Below are 24,839 nucleotides of genomic sequence, written 5' to 3' on the forward strand. Positions count from 1 at the left end.
TCACAGCCCCTCCAGACAGATGGCAGTGTTCCTTCTCTGTGCTCCCACCACACGCTGTTCCTGTCCATCTATGCTCATCAGTTCTTTTGTAGCTGCACATGTTTTCCCATCTGCTTCTTTCAAGAGAATGTAAATGCCATGAAGGCAGGACCTTGGTACATCTTTGTATGCCCAGCTCCTGGCACAGATCTGACATTCAGTGGGCACTCAAAAAATATTCCTGGAATGTATTTATTTATTAACATTTTTTAATTTGTACTAAAACAATATCCATATACTTATGTGAAAATGAAGTCTGTTCCAAGGATGCCTGATTTCCTCCTGGGGAGAGAGTTAGGTATTAAGGAAGCATATGTCATCAAATTCAGGGTAGTCCATGTGGTGGTGGACTTACCAAAAGCACAGAAAAATGTGAAGGACCAAATAGATCATCTTTTTTAAAGTGGGGCTCTTTAAAGCTAAAGAATCCTAAAGGGATGTAGATAAGATTATAAACTAAAAATCCCATTAAAAGAAAAATTTAAATGTGAACAAAAATTTAAATGTGAACAATATACAATATTGGCTTTATGCAGCCTATCTGGGAGAGAAATAGTTCGTATGCTTGAATTTTTCAGATAATTGGGCCATTGCCTTTTTAAGCGATAGAGCTTTGAATATTTCCTATGTATTAACTGATATTACTGGAAATCCATAGCATAATTTGACATGTTCTTCAAGATTCAAACTCATAATTATGAATAGTATCTATATGCTAATTTGTTTTAGCATATGTATATATTTTTTATACAGCAGGTTCTTATTAGTCATCAATTTTATACACATCAGTGTATACATGTCAATCCCCATCTCCCAATTCATCACACCACCACCACCTCCCTCCGCCGCTTTCCCCCCTTGGTGTCCATACATTTGTTCTCTACATCTATGTCTCAATTTATGCCCTGCAAACCAGTTCATCTGTAAGATTTTTCTAGGTTCCACATATATGAGTTAATATACGATATTTGTTTTTCTCTTTCTGATTTACTTCACTCTGTATGACAGTCTCTAGATCCATCCACATCTCAACAAATGACCCAATTTTGTTGCTTTTTATGGCTGAGTAATATTCCATTGTATATATGTACCACATCTTCTTTATCCATTCGTCTGTCAACAGGCATTTAGGTTGCTTCCATGACCTGGCTATTGTAAAGAGTGCTGCAATTGGGGTGCAGCACTCTTTACACTGGGGTGCATGTGTCTTTTTGAATTATGGTTTTCTCTGGGTATAAGCCCAGTGGTGGGATTGCTGGACCATATGGTAATTCTATTTTTAGTTTTTTAAGGAACCTCCATATTGTTCTCCATAGTGGCTGTATCAATTTACATTCCCACCAACAGTGGAAGAGGGTTCCCTTTTCTCCACACTCTCTCCAGCATTTGTTGTTTGTAGATTTTCTGATGATGCCCATTCTAACTAGTGTGAGGTGATACCTCATTGTAGTTTTCATTTGCATTTCTCTAATAATTAGTGATGTTCAGCAGATTTTCATGTGCTTCTTGGCCATCTGTATGTCTTCTTTGGAGAAATGTCTATTTAGGTCTTCTGCCCATTTTTGGATTGGGTTGTTTGCTTTTTTAATATTGAGCTGCATGAGCTGTTTATATATTTTGGAGATTAATCCTTTGTCCGTTGATTCGTTTGCAAATATTTTCTCCCATTCTGAGGGTTGTCTTTTCATCTTGTCTATGGTTTCATTTGCTGTGCAAAACATTTAAGTTTCATTAGGTCCCATTTGTTTGTTTTTGGTTTTATTTCCATTACTCTAGGAGATGGATCAAAAAAGATCTTGCTGTGATTTATGTCAAAGAGTGTTCTTCCTATGTTTTCCTCTAAGAGTTTTATAGTGTCCGGTCTTACCTTTAGGTCTCTAATCCATTTTGGGTTTATTTTTGTGTATGGTGTTAGGGAGTGTTCTAATTTCATTCTTTTACATGTAGCTGTCCAGTTTTCCCAGCACCACTTATTGAAGAGACTGTCTTTTCTCCATTGTATATCCTTGCCTCCTTTGTCATAGATCAGTTGACCATAGGTGCATGGGTTTATCTCTGGGGTTTCTCTATCTTGTTCCATTGATTTATGTTTCTGTTTTTGTGCCAGTACCATATTGTTTTGATTACTGTAGCTTTGTAGTATAGTCTGAAGTCAGGGAGTCTGATTCCTCCAGCTCCATTTTTTTTCCCTCAAGACTGCTTTGGCTATTCGGGGTCCTTTGTGTCTCCATACACATTTTAAGATTTTTTGTTCTAATTCTAAATAAAAAATGCCATTGGTAATTTGATAGGGATTGCATTGAATCTGTAGATTGCTTTGGATAGTATAGTCATTTTCACAATATTGATTCTACCAATCCAAGAACATGATATATCTCTCCATCTGTTGGTATCATCTTTAATTTCTTTCATCAGTGTCTTATAGTTTTCTGCATACAGGTCTTTTGTCTCCCTAGGTAGGTTTATTCCTAGGTATTTTATTCTTTTTTGTTGCAATGGTAAATGGGAGTGTTTCCTTAATTTCTCTTTTAGATTTTTCATCATTCGTGTATAGAAATGCAAGAGACCTTTGTGCATTAATTTTGTATCCTGCTACTTTACCAAATTCATTGATTAGCTCTAGTAGTTTTCTGGTGGCATCGTTAGGATTCTCTATGTATAGTATCATGTCATCTGCAAACAGTGACAGTTTTATTTCTTCTTTTCCAATTTGTATTCCTTTTATTTCTTTTTCTTCTCTGATTGCCGTGGCTAGGACTTCCAAAACTATGTTGAATAATAGTGGTGAGAGTGGACATCCTTGTCTTTTTCCTGATCTTAGAGGAAATGTTTTCAGTTTTTCACCATTGAGAATGATGTTTGCTGTGGGTTTGTCGTATATGGCCTTTATTATGTTGAGGTAGGTTCCCTCTATGCCCACTTTCTGGAGAGCTTTTAAATGGGTGTTGAATTTTGTCAAAAGCTTTTTCTGCATTCATTGAGATGACCATATGGTTTTTCTTCTTCAATTTGTTAATATGGTGTATCACATTGATTGATTTGCATACATTGAAGAATCCTTGCATCCCTGGGATAAATCTCACCTGGTCATGGTGTATGATCCTTTTAATGTGTTGTTGGATTCTGTTTGTATTTTGTTGAGGATTTTTGCATCTATATTCATCAGTGATATTGGTCTGTAATTTTCTTTTTTTGTAGTATCTTTGTCTGGTTTTGGTATCAGGGTGATGGTGGCCTCACAGAATGAGTTTGGGAGTGTGCCTTCCTCTGCAATTTTTGGAAGAGTTTGAGAAGGATGGGTGTTAGCTCTTCTCTAAATGTTTGATAGAATTCACCTGTGAAGCTATGTGGTCCTGGACTTTTGTTTGTTGGAAGATTTTTAATCACAGTTTCAATTTCATTGCTTGTGATTGGTCTGTTCGTATTTTCTATTTCTTCCTGGTTCAGTCTTGGAAGCTTATACCTTTCTAAGAATTTGTCCATTTCTTCCAGGTTGTCCATTTTATTGGCATAGAGTTGCTTGTAGCAGTCTCTTAAGATGCTTTGTATTTCTGCGGTGTCTGTTGTAACTTCTTTTTCATTTCTAATTTTATTGATTTGAGTCCTCTCCCTCTTTTTCTTCATGAGTCTGGCTAATGGTTTAGCAATTTTGTTTATCTTCTGAAAGAAGCTTTTAGTTTTATTGATCTTTGTTATTGTTTTCTTTGTTCCTTTTTCATTTATTTCTGCTCTGATCTTTATGATTTCTTTCCTTCTGCTAACTTTGGGTTTTGTTTGTTCTTCTTTCTCTAGTTCCTTTAGGTGTAAGGTTAATTGTTTATTTGAGATTTTTCTTGTTTCTTGAGGTAGGCTTGTATAGCTATAAACTTCCGTCTTAGAACTGCTTTTGCTGCATCCCATAAGTTTGGATAGTCGTGTTTCATTGTCATTTGTCTCTAGGCATTTTTTGATTTCCTCTTTGATTTCTTCAGTGATCTCTTGGTTATTTAGAAACGTATTGTTTAGCCTCCATGTGTTTGTGTTTTTTACGGTTTTTTCCCTGTAATTCATTTCTAATCTCATAGCATTTTGGTCAGAAAAGATGCTTGATATGATTTTAATTTTCTTAAATTTACTGACGCTTGATTTGTGACCCAAGATGTGATCTATCCTGGAGAGTGTTCTGTGCGCACTTGAGAAGAAAGTGTAATCTGCTGTTTTTGGATGGAATGTCCTATAAATATCAATTAAATCTATCTGGTCTATTGTGTCATTTAAAGCTTCTGTTTCCTTATTTATTTTCATTTTGGATGATCTGTCCATTGGTGTAAGTGAGGTGTTAAAGTCTCCCACTATTATTGTGTTACTGTCGATTTCCTATTTTATAGCTGTTAGCAGTTGCCTTATGTATTGAGGTGCTCCTATGTTGGGTGCATATATATTTAAAACTGTTATATCTTCCTCTTGGATTGATCCCCTGATCATTATGTAGTGTCCTTCTTTGTCTCTTGCAACATTCTTTATTTTAAAGTCTATTTTATCTGATATGAGTATTGCTACTCCAGCTTTCTTTTGATTTCCATTTGCATGGAATATCTTTTTCCATCCCCTCACTTTCAGTCTGAATGTGTCCCTAGGTCTGAAGTGGGTCTCTTGTAGACAGCATATATATGGGTCTTGTTTTTGTATCCATTCAGCAGGCCTGTGTCTTTTGGTTGGAGCATTTAATCCATTCACGTTTAGGGTAATTATTGATATGTATGTTCCCATTACCATTTTCTTAATTGTTTTGGGTTTGTTTTTGTAGGTCCTTTTCTTCTCTTGTGTTTCCCACTTAGAGAAGTTCCTTTAGCATTTGTTGTAGAGGTGGTTTGGTGGTGCTGAATTCTCTTAGCTTTTGCTTGTCTGTAAAGCTTTTGATTTCTCCATTAAATCTGAATGAGATCCTTGCTGGGTAGAGTAATCTTCATTGTAGGTTCTTCCCTTTCATCACTTTAGGTATATCATGCCACTCCCTTCTGGCTTGTAGAGTTTCTGCTGAGAAATCAGCTGTTAACCTTATGGGAGTTCCCTTGGTTGTTATTTGTTGTTTTTCCCTTGCTGCTTTTAATAATTTTTCTTTGTCTTTAATTTTTGCCAATTTGATTACTATGTGTCTCAGCATGTTTCTCCTTGGGTTTATCCTGTATGGGACTCTCTGCACTTCCTGGACTTGCGTGGCTATTTCCTTTCCCATGTTAGGGAAGTTTTTAACTATAATCTCTTCAAATATTTTCTTGGGTCCTTTCTCTCTTCTCCTTCTGGCACCCCTATAATGCAAATGTTGCTGCATTTAATGTTGTCCGAGAGGTCTCTTAGGCTGTCTTCATTTCTTTTCATTCTTTCTTCTTTATTCTGTTCTGCCACAGTGAATTCCACCATTCTGTCTTCCAGGTCACTTATCCGTTCTTCTTCCTAAGTTATTCTGCTACTGATTCCTTCCAGTGTAGTTTTCATTTCAGTTATTGTATTGTTCATCTCTGTTTGTTTGTTCTTTAATTCTTCTAGGTCTTTGTTAAACATTTCTTGCATCTTCTCGATCTTTGCCTCCATTCTTTTTCTGAGGTCCTGGATCATCTTCACTATCATTATTCTGAATTCTTTTTCTGGAAGGTTGCCTATCTCCACTTCATTTAGTTGTTTTTCTGGGGTTTTATCTTGTTTCTTCATCTGGTACATAGCCCTCTGCCTTTTCATCTTGTCTATCTTTCTGTGAATGTGGTTTTTGTTCCACAGGCTGCAGGATTGTAGTTCTTCTTGCTTCTGCTCTAGCATATTTTTTAACTTTCCATTTATTTTCTGATATTTTTCTGGTTGCAAGAAAATTCCTTCCCCGCGATATGTTGTTTGTATTTGTTTTTACCTGCTGATATCTTATTTCCACATCCACTTTAAGTTCTTCTACAGAGCCCTTTTCAAGTAGACATAAGCTTTCAATCTTGTTCTTTTGTCATCCATTTTTTAATTTTTTTTATTTATCTTAAATTTTTAAATTTATTTTTGGCCATGTTGGGTCTTCGTTGCTGCATGCAGGCTTTCTCTAGTTGTGGCGAGCAGAGGCTACTCTTCCGTGTGGTGCGCGGGCTTCTCACTGTGGTGGCTTCTCTTGTTGTAGAGCACGGGCTCTATGGGCGCGGGCTTCAGTAGTTGCATCACGCAGGCTCAGTAGTTGTGGTACACGGGCTGAGTTGCTCCGTGGCATGTGGGGTCTTCCCAGACCAGGGATTGAACCCATGTCCCCTGCATTGGCAGGCAGATTCTTAACCACTGCGCCACCAGGGAAGTCCCAGTCATCCATTTTTAAAAATTAAATTAGCAATTAATAAAATTAACTTTTCTGTTCATGTATGGTTCTATGGATTTGGGGAGGCGGTGGTTACTTTTATTTATTTTTTTTAAATTCTTATTGGAGTATAGCATGTTTTTAATTTAAACTGAGACTGGGATGAGGGGTAGTGTTTGGTTTATTATTATACAAAGCAGATGAATTATTATTACTATAAAGTTGTTGACTAGATTTTATTACCTGGAAACTTACATTTATACCCAGGTATAAATTATAAACATTAAGTACCAACCAAACATACTGACCCATATTAATACTTTTTATAATTTTCCTGACACAGATATTTTTGGAAATAATATCTCTTCTTGTGGGGAAAAAAAGGATTTATCTGAAGTTTAGTGCCCATTCAGTTTATTTTCCTTATGTTTAAATTAGAATAAACACCTTTTTAAAAATAATTTTTTGAGGTGAAGTTCACATAACATAAATTTAACTATTTTAAAGTCAACAATTCAGTGATATTTAGTACATTCACAATGGTATGCAATCACCACCTCTGTCCAGTTTCAAAATATACTTTTTTATTATAAAAAAATTTAATCATTTATGTTCAGGGATGAGGTTGGAATTCACCTTTATTTTATTTTTTATATTTTTAAATACTTTCTAAATTTTCAACCATGAACATGCATTGCTTTTATATTCCACCACCCCCCCAAAAAAAAAAACTTCAAATTTAAAAGGATGCAGCAATATATCATCCTCCTAGAGAAGTCTTCCCTGACTCAGGCCACTAACTTAGGAATTCCTTCTTCCTTTTTCTTCAACTTCCTCAGAAGGTATATACCTCCATTTTAAGACTTACATTTTATTATGCCTATTTTCCTTTCTAGCTCCCTTTGAGGCAAGGACTGTAACTTTTCATATATGTATCATGAATTCTTCATCCTGTAGTAGTTGCTTAATAAAGGTATTTGTGAAAGAGGAAAAGAAGCAAAGAAAGAGAAATTTTCTTGAGATAGACATTGCCAGCCATCTATCTCAATAATTAGAATGATACTTGGGAACCAGTCTAGTCCTTTCCTGAAAGTCTTAGGTAATCCCAATTTCTTAAATCAAAGTAAAATTTGAGGGAAATATCAACACAACAAGCAAAGAAAGGTGGCTTAAGTGAACTAAGTCAAACCAGGCACAGAATTCCCATTGGGCAAAGACAAGGAGACCATGGGTAAAAATGGAAGCACCAGAGTGGGGGGCCATTGTTATGTAGAATGTGGAGATCTTTATAAAATAACATGATGCCAAAATACAGGGCCGAACCTAAGCCTCCGCCTCGAGGGCTTGGGAAAGGCCCTCCAGAGTATGGGGAGAGGGAAAGTGGTGGAAAGAAAGGCAGTGGGAGCTCCATATAATAATTATAGTGGAATCGGGCCAGGTAAGAGTGTACCTCTGGCTGTAATACAGAAGCTTCTTTTTTCCCCATCAGCTTTATATTAATCACTTTTCCCCTGTATTTTATAATGTTTTGACATCTTAAAAAGCTTGCTGGCTGGAGAGAGACTGGACTACCAGTGCTTAGATATAGCAAGGGCTCAGCTGGGAGCACATCTTTCATACGGAAACCAACCAATCCTGAGTTTATATGATCAGCCACCTTGTTATCTAACTCTCACACGCCAAGCCAGTATTTTCCCTGCCCTAAGCCACCCAGACAACTAGAAAGCAGCCCTACAGCCCAGAGTCGGCTGGAATCACTCAGACTAGCCAGTGGTAAGCTGTTTACTCTGTCCTGCCTTGTCTTTCCCATGGAAACCCCAATAAGGACTCTGGCCTTGGCTTTCCCCTCACTCCTGTCTTTCGTTTCCTGACCAGAACCTGGTGCTTCCCCTGTGGCCCCATATGGCATGGTGTGCCCCCTTCTCTTGGGAAATGTAAGTAATAAATTCTTCTTTCAATAGCATTGACCTCTCCATACCATCACTCAGTCACCTCCATAAATTAAAATCCTGGAATCACTTTCTTTAACGTCTCTCCATGAAGTTTCCTTTACCTCCAATCTTTTAGTTCTTATTATTTATATACTTTTAAGCCTTCAGATGCATCAAAAAGCTGGTGGAAACATACCGTCACCATGCAGTGAAAACCTCAATAACCTCCTTTATGGCCTGTAAATCTTGCACCCTCCTGTATATTTCATGGACATATAGCAGATACAACTTTACCATGCCTATTACAAAGGAGCATCAAACTATTTTTAGTCATGTCTTCCTGTAAAAGCAAAACCAAAGTTGCTCTTCGTATGTAACATGGACAACACAGGACCCCAAGTGCCCCCATTTCCTGCCCATTTTCTTTGAAACCAATGATGTCCCTGGGCTCCCCCATCACAAGTCCCCATTAAAGTATTCCAGTTTCTTCCCCCACCCCACAGCATACTGACAAATGGCATTCCCTGTTTGCCAATAAAAGAGCAGAAGGAACTGGATGACCCTGGCACACCACAGTCACCTCTGGGTGAGCACACAGAGCTCCTGAACCACTTACCTGCCGACAGTGGACAGAAACGGCAGCCACTGGGCCCAAAATACATTATTAGTGGTTACTGGCCACAGTACAATCCCGCTTGTTTAAATCTAATGAGTATTTATACATATTTCTAAGTAGATACTACTCTGATGAGTAGTAGTCCCACAGTTAATTTGCACTGAGTATTTGAAAAGTGTTTTCTTTTTTAGCAATTCTTTGCCATGCCTGTTACCATCTACATTTTGCCTCTTAAGCTGAAGGTACAACAAAATAAATGTAAAAGAGAAATGAAACAAAGAAATAGATATAGAGAAGATGAGATGAATGGATAAAGAAGATGTGGCATATGTTTACAATGGAACATTACTCAGCCATGAAAAAGAACGAGATTCTGCCATTTGCAACAACATGGATGGACCTAGAGGGTATTCTTAGTAAAATAAGTCAGACGGAGAAAAGCAAATACTCTGTAATCACTTATATGTGGAATCTAAAGAGTAAAACAAAAAAATGCATATAGCAAAACAGAAACAGACTCGCAGGTACAGAGGACAAACCACTGGTTACCAGTGGGAATAGGAAAGGGGGCAGGGGCAAAATAGGTATATGGGATGAAGAGATACAAACTACTGTGTATAAAATAAATAAGCAACAAGGATATATTATGCAGCACAGGGAAATATAGCTATTATTTTGTAATAACTTTAAATGGAGTATAATCTATAAAGATATTGAATCACTATATTGCACACACAAAACTAATGTAATATTGTAAATCAACTATATCAATACTTCAATTAAAAAAAGAAAAAGAAATTCATCATATTTCCTTGAAAAGAAAGAAATAGAAATGATGTAAATAGAGCAGAACATCAAAGCCAGAGAAAAGAATTAAATATTTCTATGAGATTCTTCCTGGGCTTAAAATTTGACCCTCAGTTTCCTGGCCACCAAAGCAGAAAGTTGTATAATCATCACTAACAGAAACATTCTAATTTCCTTGTGGAAAACAATGCTTTTCTTAACTATGTCCTAGAGCAGTGATTCTCACAGTGTTGTCCTTGGACCACCAGCATCAGTCTCACCTGGGAACTTGTTAAAATGCATATTCTCAGGCCACACCTCAGGCTTCCTGAATCAGACACTCTGGGCTGGGGTCCAGCACTCTGGGTTTTCAGAAGCCCCCGTGGTGCTTCCTAGGTAGGCTAAGTGTGATCACTCTGTTCTCAAGAAATAGGGTTTTATATAAAGGACACTGAGCAATGCTCTTATGGCAAATATGGGGAATTCAAGCAACAGCTTTCAATATAGGCTGCAAACCTAAAGCTAAAATGCAATTCAGCAAAAGAGCAAAGGCAAAACACAAGAGGCTAAGATGGCATGTCCCAGGCACATGGCTTTTGGTGATCTCTCTTTGCTGAGTCAAGTATTGCCTCTAACATATTCCATGCTATACTAGTTTTTAAAACACCTAGCGAAGAACCACATGCAATGGTTCTTTGTTCTTAGGCAACTCAAATTCAGAATTTATTCCCCCTGCCCCTCTATTCCGCTCTCCATCATCTGAGGTTGAAACCCTGAAACCGACTTTGGTACCTCCCTCCCCATCATTCCCATAGCAGTTGCCACATTCTATAAACACAACCTCTTCCTTCCCGCCTCATCATTCAATAATTCATTCTTCAAATATTTACTGAGTATCTACTAGATGGTGGGGATTTATCAGGGAACATGACGGACAAAAACTCCTTGCCTTCATGGAGCTTATTTTCTCATTACTGAGACTATAAATAAGATAAGTAAAATACATAGTATACTACATAGTGATGAGTGCTAAGGAGAAAAATAAAGGAGAGAAAGAGATAAGCTTTGGAGAGGAAGGTAGCAATTTTTAAATATGGTGGCCAAGCAAGGCCTCATTGAAAAGGGACCATTTGAAAAATACCCTGAAGGAAGCGAGAGGATGTGGGAGAGAGCATTCACCACATGGGAATGGCAAGTGCAAAGGCCCTGAGGTGAGAGTGTGCTGGCAGATTTGAGGACCAGTGATGAGCCCAATGTGGTTGAAGTAGAATGAACAAATGGGATTGCAAGAAGGATATGGGGGCAGGCAGGTAACCAGGGGTTAGACTGGGAGACCACAGAAGCTTTAAGCAGAGGAGTGGCATTTCAACAGGATCCTTCTGGCTGGAGAGTTGAAAGCAACTGAAAGGGGACAAGGAGGGAATTCCCTGGCGGTCCAGTGGTTAGGGCTCTGTGTTTCCACTGCAGGGGGCATGGGTTAGATCCTGGTCAGGGAGCTAAGATCCCATCCCGGCGTGGCCAAAAAAAAAACCAATTTAGCATGCTACTGTCCTTTCCATCTGTACTAAGCAAAGCCATCATCACCTCTCTTGGGCTCTGTCGGTAGCTTTCTAGCTGGGCGCCCTCCTTCCATTCCACTCCCTTCCCTCCCTAATCTACCTAACAGAGTGCTTGCCAAAGGCTGCTCAAACCTCCCCACTGCCCATTTGGGCCAAACTCAGTTAAGGTTAGAACTCTATGCACAATATGGTCCCACCTTACCCTCCCAACCTTACGTCCCAGGCTTCCACCATGCACATCCAACACACCAACCACAATACACTCGCTCAGCATTTTCAAATACATCACCCCAGTCTGACCTTCTTGCCTTTGCTCTCTCTGACTGGAATACCCACACCATCCCATCTCCACCTACTGACATTCTCCCAGTCTTCCAAGGTCCATCACAAATCCCACCTCCTCCATGAAACCTTTCCTGATCCCTCAACTAGATGTTCCCTCGCCTGCCTCTGACTCTCACACCATCTTCCTTTTGGGCCATTAGCATATTTCCATCTGTACTTGTCCTGTCTCCCTCAATGGACTATAAGCTCTCTGAGGGCAAACCATGGCTCACTCATCTTCCGATCTGCCACAGCTTGGAGTACAGCAGCTTCTACAGAGTGAACAGTCATTGAATTAAATGATGACATCACCCTCTAGTGATCAATCCTCTATAACTTCCAATAGCCTCTTTAAGCCAGTGCATCACCTCAGGATAGCTATTTTACTTAGGATGATAAATATATTCTACTTGAACACAAACAAAAGTCTAGCAGAGAAAGTCTGTTGTACTTTATGTTAATTAATAATGCCAAGAAATGAAGCTTAAAAGGTTAAAAGTGGACACAAAAATAAACATCTTCTTACGATTAACTGCTACCAAAAGCTTTCTATTTAGGAAAATGTCCAGGTAAAGTCAGAAGACTTTTAAAATGCTGGACCTCAAACCTCAGGAAAATTGATCCACTTAAATATTTTAGCTGTTTATTTTTATGGGTAAGATGTTGAAGCAATCAATGCTATTCTCTTTATGGGATGGTGATGCAGACACACTAAAAATTCTACTTTCTCCTTTGTGGTGTTTTAAAAGTCTTATTCCTGCATAATTTATAATAAGAATCTAGAAACACTGAGTCAGATTTTCCCAATGTCTATCATTAAAATGTGCAGGCAGAGGGTAGAAAGTGTAGTGTATTTTCTTCTTGCGTTCTCTGCGGTAAAACTTCTCAAGGAGCACCATTCTGTATGGCCTAAATGATTTTTGTTTTTAGGAACTAAAAAAATACTAACTTGGCCACCTTTCCACCTTCTCTTTGAAGAAGCTAATATTGATGTACAGATTTCAAATATAAAATAAAGACTAAAAGGAGCCTTACTCCAAAAAACAGGACAAGGAAAAAGAAGATCTGCGAATCAAACTCAGATTTAACTCAAAATGAAATCTTAGCAACCACTCTTTCATTCAAGACCTAAGTAATGAATCTCAGCTTTGGAATACAAATTATGTCAGTGATGGAATGATTCCCAGAGATTTAACTGATCTTTTTGAAAATCAGATTAAATATTAGACTGCCATTTCCTATAGGTGAAGGTATTAGAAACCAAAATGTGCAAGATATATATGAATTAATTTTAAATATTGTATTTGAACATTATTCCAATGTCATCAATATCACTTGAATAATTTTTAGCAAAACATTTTCACTTTATATTCCCATTTGAACAGGATTCCTTTCTAACAAAAGAAAGTGTCTCTGGAAGTTCCAGGTCTAGATACAATTAGAGAATCCAGTGCAAGAAGAAGTAATAAAATAAACCAGCTCTGCGTCCTAATCAGGAAGTTTCACTGCCGAAGTAAGATCCGTCATCATAATTAAGGCATAGAGTGAAAAAGTTGAGAATGTATCAGAAATACTGACGAGAAAACCAGAATGAAAATGGATTTTATAAACCAACTACCCATCACTGTCAAAAGACTCCTCTTATTCTTTCCTCTAAAAGAAAATATCCTGAACCATCAAATTGAACATAGAAAAGCTGGAGAAGCACAATTCTTAGCAGTACAAGAAGACATCCAATAAAACAGTACATAGGTTCAATTCTGAAAAATAATTTTCAAATCCCATGATGGCTTTTACCACTTTTGAACCTGCCTGCCTAAGTGAGCTTTCCCCCAAAAGCAGGAGTTGAGTTAAGGATTCAAAGCCAAACAGTTTATTTGGGCGATTCAGGAAACACTGGATGGGAGTGCGGACGTGATGCACAGGAAGAAAGGGTGGCTTACAAAGGATGTAGAAACATACCTCAGGATTGTCTCACCCATGAGGGGGTGGAGCTGGGATGTTGATCGGCCATTGGTTAAGATAGCTTTAGGGGTGGGAGGCCAGGATGTTAATTCTTTGGCACTTGAAGCGTGCAGGAGTCAAGCACTTTCCCAGACTACAGAGAAGACCTTCAGGCCAAAGAAGACCCACAGGCCTTCAGGAGGTCCTCCACCTTGACAACGGGAAGGTCCCACAGTACAGATAGGGCACTGAAATCATTGTCTACACTGGCTCCTCCAAGGACTTCATTCCCATCAACGGTTGTGTCCGCTGCTGGTATTTCATATCAGTCTTGCTCTCCCTTTTCTCTACTATCCAACAGAGCATATATTCCACATTCGAGCCATCTACCTCTAAGCTATAAGATATACCATTTTAGTTTAGCCTTTATTTCCCCCCTTGAGTCTACTTTATATTCTCTGTAAAGTAAAACTCTTAGTCTATTCCTATGTTGTGAATTTTTTAACATCAACTTTGCTCTCAACTGGGTTGTTTAAAAAAAAACAAGTCACTCCCTTGGTAGTATTATGGTCCATCATGCATCCACGAAAAATGATGGACTGGTCCACAGGGTAAGAGCTACCATCCAGAGAATCTTTTATGTTATGAGAGCAGAAGAGGTAATTTTGACAGTTCCAAAAGCACACATTGTCCCAAAATAATGAGGAGGGAGCGGGAAAGGCAAATCTAAAACTTAACTGAGAAGAAGCATTTCCAATGAAATGTCACTTCACTGCTTTGAACAAATATAGTCTTTAAAAATAGTCCAATCTAACCATTCTTAGGCTGCAGGGACAGTTCCATAATATATTAGTAACTTCCTTCTAGGCCTGAAAGGTTCCTCTTCGTCTTTACTGTGTACATAGTCAAAGTGAGATGATAATGTGCCTAGGTAAATTTACCCTAAAACAACCTTAACTGATGTAAGCACTTGATAAATATTATGCTTCATAAGTTAGAAAAATCAATTCAGAGGATTCAAGAAATAGGCAGGAACTCATGGGAATGTAGTGTTATAGGTTTCTTGGAATAAAGGGATTTATTGCCATTCAACAGAGGTATTGAATATGGAACAAAAGTGGCTTGGTTAAGATTAAGTTGTTTAGATTTGAGATTGCCTAATCTGGCTCTAATAAAGTCATTATTTTTAAGAGAGATAAGAATGAAAAAACAGACCAGTACACATCACTGAAACCCTCTGGACGTTTTTATGCTGGGTTTGGAGACCCATCCCCTGGTTGCCCTTCACCATGGCCACTTTCAAGCTTTGACAGAGCCACTGTTGAACAAGATCCTTTCCTAGGGGTAAGTTTTATATTTATGTAAGGATCAGGCCACACTATCAAACCCACGGTTCCCTGAGACAAACCATCCATTGTATAATGCAATAATTATTTTAAAAATCAGACATCTCTAATTACAGTATGAAGGCTTCACCTTTAGATTCTAAATCAGTGCTTCTCAAGCTACCTGTGACGAAGGACTATTTTTTAATTATTATTTCTAGTCTATTGTTACTGATACTTTTGCAAGATACATTAAAGATGAATTACTAGAAAATGAAAAATTTAAAACATACAAAATTGAAGCCCAATTTATTCTTGTTGTTATTAGATTCGACAGACCCATAATTACTCTGTCAAAAATTTTTTTTAAGCTTCTCAACATTTACTCTCAATTTCAGCCCATATTCCGTCACAGACCAGTAACTGCTGGTGGGCAGCAGTGGCCGGGGACCAGACTTTGAGTAGCACTGATCTGAAATGCCATGCACGTACTTATTCAAAAGATATACCTTACCTCTGGCATCCTTTCCAAATCCTATAGAAGAAACTTTTTTGTCCACTTCTTCACAATTGTTTGTTTTCTCCTTCATAACGTCATCGTCACCCGCAACATCAGCAGAGTATTTTTTCTTTCTCTTTTTCTTGTGTCGAGGAGGAAGCTTTTTTGGAAAAGTAAACATTGGGAATATCACAAGAAACATTGCAATGGCACAAAGGAGGAATCCACTCCACCTAAAAAATTGGGAAATGTGAATAGCATTTATGGCTTCGGTATTATGAGTGTGAACAAATTAGCAAAGTAGAAGTTTGTGGTGATAAATTTCTCCAGAGAAAACTTTTTACCTTCATCGGGTGTACAGCAGTAAGAAGTTAGACAACTTAAGAAAATATACTACGGAATCCTCCCTTTCTGCGGTATAAATGAGAAATCTACCCAGTAATTATACTAGTATTATAATAACTATTACAATCAGCAGCCTGACTAGAATTTCATTCAAGTATTTTTGAGCACATATATGTTAGTTCTGCTAATTAACATTGTTAGTCCTACTACAGTGTGCATCTTATAATAAATCAATAGCCCATAATTTTAAGAGAAGAATAATATAGAGTCTATAGCATGCTTTCTGGACCAATATGGACACTTTTTTCTTAGAAGAAAACCATTACTATCTGGTATGAAGTGTATTTCAAATTGCTGATGGCATTCAAACATTTTTCTGCAAGCACTTCAAGAACTTACAATCTGCTTGTAAGCGAGCTAAAGATATAAGAAATGATTCCAAGCAATTCCAAGAAATGCAAGAATGTACACAGTTGTTAGATCATGTGGTATAGAAGATGAATGTTATAAAAATTCAGAAGGGAAATCAATGTGTCAGACACAAAATTCCTCTGTCAAAATTTTTTTTAAGTTTCTCAACATTTACTCTCAATTTCAGCCCATGTTCTGTCACAGACCAGTAACTGCTGGTGGGCAGCAGTGGGGACCGCACTTTGAGTAGCACTGATCTGGAACTTGAGAAGTGGAACTTGAGCTATGTAGAAGCGAGATTCTGTCTTTAGACTCATCTGAGGTTGCCATGCCGAGGGAACTAGGAAGTAAATACAGAGTAGATCTCTCATTCTAGTCCTGTATTAGAACATGTGTTAAGGCCTTGGGCTTTCTTGCCTGCATAATTCCCCAAGGGCAATTTTTCAGTCCCCTTTCAACCTTTTCTTAGCAAATAGAGGTCCCTGGTCCTGCCTAACAGGGTCACTAACTTTGCAACTAGGATTCCTCAACTCCAAACTCTGTCCTCCAAGTTTCCAAGTTCATAAACGCTCAGATTCTGGCCTCTGTATCAATACTTTCCCATCCATTGTTATCAGAACGCAAACAGCATTCTAAGAATTCATGTTGAATATAACGCAGTAAGAACACAGACCATCCAGTGTGCTATTTTCAAAGATACTTAACGTTATATCCAATTAAGATATTAAAGCAATCAGAAAAAGGTTTTATTTTTAGAAGACTGCTCAGGGCAGACTTCCAGCCATCTCAAGGATTCAGTATTTAATCACGAACCCAGTGCCTAACACAGATTAGGTACTCAAAACATTTCCTAAATAAATAAATTGAATGAGATAGGTGTTTTAAAAACAGAGCCATCTGTTGGCAGGGACATAGCTATGATAATATCTGGCCCTTTTTGTACTTGGCCGCATACGAGGACTTTACTAACCCAGCCCTGCCATTATCTTTCTTGAATTTCTTTCTGCAAACTCTGCATTCAAGTCCCCTGAACCCCTTAGTTTCCCGGACCTCTCATGCTCTCTCCAGAGGAGGGCAGGCAGCAGACTATAAGGGGCAATTCTTGAGTTGTGGCTTCAGACTGACCTGGGTTTTTATCCTGTCTTTCTCACTTACTAGCTCTAAGATCCTGGGGAAATTAGTTTGCTTTTCTGAACAGACTTTCTCGTCTGAAAGGGAAGTAATAATAACTTTTTTGGGGGGGGGCGGTCATCAAAATTAATAAGACAATGTATAAGACCTAATAAAATGCCTGCCCCCAAAGCAACAATAAATTCATGGTAGCTAGTTTTGTTTTTTCCGTAGATCTGCACTCAGGGCTCCCACCTCCACCCAGAGCCATTGACTTAAAATTATATGCAAACATTAAAGATACACTCAGAGTACCCCAAAGGGAGAAAATAACAGAAGAAGGGAAAGAATTATAGTGAATAGACAAAAAGATAAAAAAAATGTTTAGGGACATTTCTAAGCAGAGCAAATCGGTCTCCAGTAACATCGAAGTTAACACATGATATAATGGTGGTGCTAAAGAGGACGTTGAGAAAAGCTAAGTAAGGCAAGGAAGTGTGCATTACATGTTGGAAAAGGATGCATCAGGAAGAGCTACAATTGAAAAGCCAGGGCTCCTGACTCCCTTTCATGAACCATTACTCAGAGACTATTCATGAAGGGAGGACAGTGAAGTACATTGACTAAAACCTCCACCCTGGACTCAATTTCTTGTCCAGCTCCCACTGACTCTGAGACTTTGGGCAAGGTGTTCAAGTCGCTGACCATCAATAACCTCATCTGTAAAATGGGCACACTCTTAGTGGCTACATGTGGTTGTCATAAGGCTTCAATGAAAATGTTGGTAAAGCTCTTAGAATAATGTTTGACACACAGCACCCAATCAATATTAGCATTATTCACTCATTCCCTCCTTCGCTCTTCCAGCATATATTTCCCAAAAAACCTAGCATTGCCACTAGGCACCATAGAAACTAACATTGTATCAAATAACTGTCTCTGTTCAAGGTAGAAGTCTGTTACAAACAGAGCTACTCAAGAAACAAAATTCATTTCAAAGAGACTCCCTAGTATACATTTCTATACTGACAACTTTTATCATTTGTGGAATACTGAGCCATTAAAAGGAATAAAACTACTTGAACATTGATTAAATTCAAAGGACTGAATAATAGGTAACACACATTACGTAGGAAGAACTGCTTAGAGCTCCACATACACAGACTCATTTATTCCTCACAACAACCCTATCAAGTAGGTACTGCCACTATTTCCATTTTATGGATTTAAAAAAAACCCCGAGGCCCAGGGAAGTTAAGTAACTTCCCCAAGGTCACACAGTTACTAGGTGGCAGACTGGGATTTAAAACCAGGGGAGTGTGGCTTCAGGGTCTGCACTCAATTGTTCTACTTTGCTACCAACTGGGTTGATGTCTACTAGAAAACTTTTAGAAAACAGCATAAAGCACGTGTAATCTTAAAGCTCCTGCTTCCTTGCCTTCTCCTTGCCCCTGAGCTGTCCTCCTTGCCTTCTCCTTCCAGACGTTCCCTTATTGCCATGCTCTTCTCATGGAAATCTATACAGAACGCAGATTATACATGGGATGTTCACAGATACATTTTAATAATCTAGTTTTCTGAGAACTTTTTAAAAAATCTTTACTCTGAATTATTTCAGAACTGCAAAGCAAACAGTAGAGGCCAAAACTTTCACTATTGATCAAGAACTTAAAATTCCTGTGTCATTCCCCTACTGCTGACAAGGGAACGCCCCCTTTTGCATGATTTGAAAATTCTACCAGGCTAGGCTCATCTAGATCTTAGCACTTCCACCTTCAAAGAGTATTTACTTATAAAAATAACAAGTGTTCTATCATTTAATTAATATTTATTAACTGCTTAGAAAATAGTGTTAAACATTATTCTCACACAGCTCAAGTTATGAGGTTATTAAATTATAATGAAACACAGAGAGAACACAAGTAGTCTAAGAAACTCTTTAGAAAGTAATTATTTGACACTAGTTTCTAATTAATGAAATTCTCTGTTCTAAAATGAAAATTTCTTATCAATGTATGCCTATTACCAATCCATGTTTAATGAATTTGAGATGCCGATACTTTGAGCGAGTGTTTGCAATCATGAAGAAATAACTCCTTATGTTCAAGATGAGAATTGGGAAGAATTCAAATGCAGCCCTTGGAGATAGGGATAAGTAACCTATCATCCAAAGTTGGAGTTCTCATTCTAAATCCTAAGCTTACTTATTTAGCAAGACAATTCAAGGCTAGCAAGTGAGAGAGTGGCTACATCCCCAGCACACCCAGGGGAAGGAACTATTACCGAGTGAAAAGATTCACTAAGAGTGGGACAGTGGAAACGCAGGGCTAGAGAGTCCTGGGCAGTGGAGAAGGACAAAGCGGAAACACAAATATAATAAGGAAGTGGCAGAAAATATTTTTTTAAAGGCACAGGAAAGAAAATGAAAGCTACGATTAAAGTACACAGGAAAGTTCCGACGTAGCCGTGTTCCCCTTTTCCTTCACTCTGCTATGAAGAAACCAGCCATCCCAAACCTAAAGAATATGGATTAAATGGATGTTCCCAACTCCTCTGTGTTAGCTTCCTATTGCCGTGATAACAGATCACCACAGGCGGCATGGCTTAAGACAACACAAATGTATCATCTTAGAGTTCTGGAGGTCAGAAGTAAAAACTGGGTTGGCAGGCTGCATTCCTTCTGGAGGCTCTGGGGGAAAAGCTTCTGCAATCCACCTGCAGATTAGCTCATGGTCTCTTCCTCCATCTTTGAGGCACATCACTCCAACCTCTGCTCCAATCATCAAATCTCCCTCTCTTACTCTGACCCTCCTGCCTCTCTCTTTCCCTTATAAGGACCCTTGTAATTACACTGGACCCACTCAGATCATCCAGGATAATCTCCCCATCCCAAGAGCCTAAACTTATTCACATCAGCAAAATCCCTTCTGCCATGTGAAGGTAACACATTCATAGGTTCTGGGAATTAGGACAAGGATATCTTTGGGGATTATTATCCTGCCTGCCAGCCCCTCCTAGGTGACGTTTAGCTATTTTTCATCTTCCCATTGGGGAAATTCTTATTTTAACTACAAGGGGACTATTACTCTATAACAATACCAAGTGAAATGAAAGATTTAATAAACGATTCTTACCAGTTTCCAATGAAACGAGGGTCATCCTGATTAAGGTGAATGGGACTTCTGGGATCAACGTAAAAACCAATAAGAAGTCCACCTAATAAATATCCCACTGCAGGACCAAGTGCTCCCATGACATACATGATGGCTGAGAAGACAGAAGGGGAAATGTGAAATATAACATCGTGTCATTTGTTTCAGTAGTTGTCTAATTTCAGTCATACCATGCATATGTCACAGTTAAATCCAGTTAACAACTTCCAAAAACAGAGAACTTTAGAGATCCTGTCTATGTTGACATTTGGGTTTCAAACCATGTCCTTTATTTAACTGTTCCCTGTTGTCCTCTTAGAACATCAGAACTTCTTTGGTTACTTCTGAAAGTACAGACCGGGGCTAGTTATTAAGGCAGTCACTGGATAACCAAGAGAGGCTAACAGGTAGTCTCAAGATAAGAAAAGAGAAAGAAGTAGCTGTCCCTCATCCCAGCTAGAAGATGCTAACGGGCTGAGGGAACTCGAGGCCAGTTTTGCCATGAAGCTGGATTCAGCACCCTCAAAGCACTAATATTTTCAAATCACCACTTGAGAATCAAAGAAGACCTCACAATGTGTTTGGTTTATTGTTAAATGAGGAATATTACTTAAAGATTAATAAATCTCCTTAAATGGCATGAGTGAGAGAGTCCAAATGGAAAGCACTAACGCACAGCTGAATTTGAAAAAATTTTAAAGCACATGTCCAAAGGGTTACTGTCAGTAGATCAGAAAGGTTGTCATTCTGTCCAAAAAAATGCGGCCATCAAAATGGGCTTATAGGAAAAATGACAACAACAGATGCACTGTCATTTGTTTATATTGCTTTCACTGCTGTGATTGAAATTTATTTAATTTATTAAATAAATTTTAATTTATTTAATTAAATTATTGTTATTTATTTTTAAAATAAATAACATATCACCAATTTGTAAATTTTGAGGTAGAATAGGAAATTCCTTGAAAGTCATAGAAAAATCTAGCTGCACTCCAAACACATGTTTCCCCCTGTTGAAACTCAGTTATTTGGGGACAAATCAATAAACACTGTTAAGATACCCCTGTGTGCAAGGCACGATAAACTCAGGTGATACACGCTTCTCATTTCTGTTGCTTTCGTGCATTTTAACCAAAGAATATGTGATTTGTCATATCCTTTAAATAGTACCTATTTACCAGAAAGCAAATTTGGACTAGTCAGAATCCCTTCGCCTGACTTTATCAGCTGCACCTAAATAAACACTGAATAACCTTATACCTCCTGTAACTTATAACTGCAGACAGTAATTTAACACCTGCTCGCACTTTCCTCACCATTTCAGAAGAGAAAAGCACAGTGTTTATTTATCTTACAGAATCATATGATTGTAATGAGACATTAGGTTCTTCGACTTCTCCATCTGTGTTTGGAAATGAAGAACCGAGGCATAGCAGCAAGTAATTGGCATTCTGTTGGACGCATGCTTTTAATAAAATAAAATTTGAATTTTGATAAATATCTTGTTAACCTCTCTGTTTATAGCCTAAAACAGAACTCAAGAACAGAAAATATTTCTTCAGTTTCAGGTATTCCCATGAGTACATGAAGATAAAACAGATGTTTACACCTCCAGGCAAACCAGCGCCATTTACAACTCAAAACTGTAATGAGGCCAAAATGTGACACAAATCATCTCCCCAAAATTGTTCTTCTGGCGTGAAAGAGACTGTCTTACAAACACAGACGGAGGAAAAGGTATTTCCGCCATACTCTTTATGCCTGGGGCACTTGCGTGCAGCATCCTGAAGTGCTAAGAAGCCGTGTGCAGGATGTGTGCTGGCAGGACCACTCAGTCAGCCGGCGAATGGAAAACCAATGATATAACGTGCACCAAGAAACCCTAACTGCTTTAGGAACTATAGATCAAGCTGTTTAAAGTTCACCTATAGAATCAGAAAAATTCATTTTTATTATATAGCAAACAATGTTAGGTCCAATGGAATCACTCTCCTTAACAGAAATACATATATGTACATCTACATATGTACATCTATATAACTATACTACAGGTTATACTATATAATATAGTACAATAACTATGCTGAATACATAAATATATGTTTATATATTTATAAACATATATCATACATATATGTATATATAACTTACAACTATAGTCCCATTTAGTAAATAAATCACTCTAGCCACTGAGTTAACATTTGTTAATTCATTAACTAATGGCACTTATTCAGAGCTTTTTAGAGGAGCAAATTGTTAAAGCAAACCACTAACTCCCTCAGTCAAAAATTCCCAATCAGGACTTGAGGACATAGGGAGGGGGAAGGGTAAGCTGGGACGAAATGAGAGAGTGGCATGGACATATATACACTACCAAATGTAAAATATAGCTAGTGGGAAGCAGCCGCATAGCACAGGGAGATCAGCTCGGTGCTTTGTGACCACCTAGAGGGGTGGGATAGGGAGGGTGGGAGGGAGGGAGACACAAGAGGGAGGAGATATGGGAACATATGTATATGTATAGCTGATTCACTTTGTGATACAGCAGAAACTAACACACCATTGTAAAGCAATTATATTATACTCCAGGAAAGATGTTAAAATAATAATAATAATAATAATCTGGGCTTCCCTGGTGGCGCAGTGGTTGAGAGTCCGCCTGCCGATGCCAGGGATGCGGGTTCGTGCCCCGGTCCGGGAAGATCCCACATGCCGCGGAGCGGCTGGGCCCGTGAGCCATGGCCGCTCAGCCTGTGCGTCCGGAGCCTGACTCTACTTGTAGCTCAAGGGCGGGACGAGTTGGCCTGCTACCATTTCAATCCTAAAACCTCCTGCCTGTGCTCGGGCTCCACGCAGACTGATTCAGAACAGGCCTGGGCAGAGTCAACTCCCTTCCTTTGTGGCTCCCAGGGTACGCCCCAGGCCTTTCTAACCCCCTGAATCCCACCCATTCTTCAAGGCCCAACCACGTCCAGCACTGAGCATCCTCCCCTGACTGATCTCTCTCCTCAAAATCCCTGTAGACAATATACGGTCTCTCCCAGTGGCCTCCACCATTTTTCTCACACATCCCTACCAGTAAGAGGTTTGAAGCATGTACCCCCAGTGTACTTTTCAGTAAAACACTGTGTATGTACCATTACTCTCTGTCTCACAGCTCGACTCTATATTGGTAAATCCTGTTGGTTCTACCATCAAATCAGGTCGAATATGCCGCTCCGTACCTCCACCCTGGTCCAAGCCACCATCATCGCTCACCTGGAAAATTGCTCGAGGCCTTACAGCTGGTCCCTGTCCTCCTTCCCTCCAAAGTATTTTCAACACAGCAACCTTACTGATCCTCTAGAAACACGAGCCAGATCACATCGCTTCTTTGCTCACGCCCACCAGTGTCTTCCCATTCCACTCCCAGGAAAAAAGCCCAAGTCCTTTCACGTGCCTGCAAGGACCTGGCCACACCCTCGCCCCACCCCTTGGTCTCCATCCGCCAGCTATTCACTGCGCTCCAGGCGCACTGACCTCATCTTCTTCAACCTTCCAGAACACGTTCCCACATTAGGCTGTTAGTACTTGCTCTGTGCGTGGTGGGCAGGGGTGTCTTGCCCAGAGACAGCCACATGGTTCATTCCCTTCGTTCCTCCAGGTAATTACTCTGTCCCTTCTCACCAAGACCTCACTTGGCCATGTTATCTAAAAAGTTACAACTCTCTCCCCCATTCTTCCCGTCGTTTCTCTGATCCATGTTTCTCCTCAGCATGTATCACCACCTAACACACTTTATCTTTCCTTTGTTCATCTTGTTGATCCCCTGTTCTCCCCGACCAGACCGTAAGCTCCACGAGATCAGGGACGCCGGACGGAGGGGTTCACTGCTGTGTCCCCCATACCCAGCAGTATAGGAGGCATCACCCATACTCACTCCCATTATTCATTGCTTCCATCACCACCACGGAGTCTGCACCGTCTACGGCCATTAACAACAGATGTCAGTGACAAACTCTTCCTCAGTGTCTATCATCTCTTGAGACACTAGGTAATGACATAGATGTCAATCCATATTTCATATAGTGAACTTGGTAATTTCATGGTTTTTGACTGTGTCTCATCAGATGTGATTATACTATCATTCGTTTTTTTTTCTCATGATGAGGAAAGGAGCTTGTACTGAGAAGACAGGCTGTTCGATGAGCTAACGATAGAAACATAAATACAAGTTCCAGTCTTTTCTTCCTGCCTTCTCCGTGGGTGGTCTCACACACCTCCCCTTTGAGAGAACCTGGACCATTCCATTCTTTTTTTTTTTTAACACCTTTATTGGAGTATAATTGCTTTACAATGGTGTGTTAGTTTCTGCTTTATAACAAAGTGAATCAGCTATACATATGCATATATCCCCATACCTTCTTTTGAGATTAAATATGCCCTGCTCTTTACCTATACGTATCTCTTCGAATATTTATATTTTGCCTTTTGAAGTAGCTCTTCAAGCTGGACAGC

At 39.0% G+C, this 24,839-nt stretch overlaps 1 protein-coding gene across 3 annotated transcripts in view; it reads right to left on the reverse strand.

Annotated features, from left to right (window-relative positions):
* The window catches only part of SLCO5A1 (solute carrier organic anion transporter family member 5A1), a 127,300-nt gene that overhangs the window by 58,772 nt on the left and 43,689 nt on the right, over nt 1-24,839 (reverse strand). For all 3 annotated transcript variants that reach the window (XM_060128304.1, XM_060128305.1, XM_060128303.1), the window contains exons 3-4: nt 20,325-20,457; nt 15,340-15,557 (exon numbers count right to left, since the gene is read on the reverse strand). In XM_060128304.1, the coding sequence (XP_059984287.1) occupies nt 15,340-15,557; nt 20,325-20,457 (351 nt within the window). The remainder of the gene's footprint in view (nt 1-15,339; nt 15,558-20,324; nt 20,458-24,839) is intronic.

The sequence above is a fragment of the Lagenorhynchus albirostris genome, chromosome 17 (genome assembly GCF_949774975.1).
Source record: "Lagenorhynchus albirostris chromosome 17, mLagAlb1.1, whole genome shotgun sequence".
NCBI lineage: Eukaryota > Metazoa > Chordata > Mammalia > Artiodactyla > Delphinidae > Lagenorhynchus > Lagenorhynchus albirostris.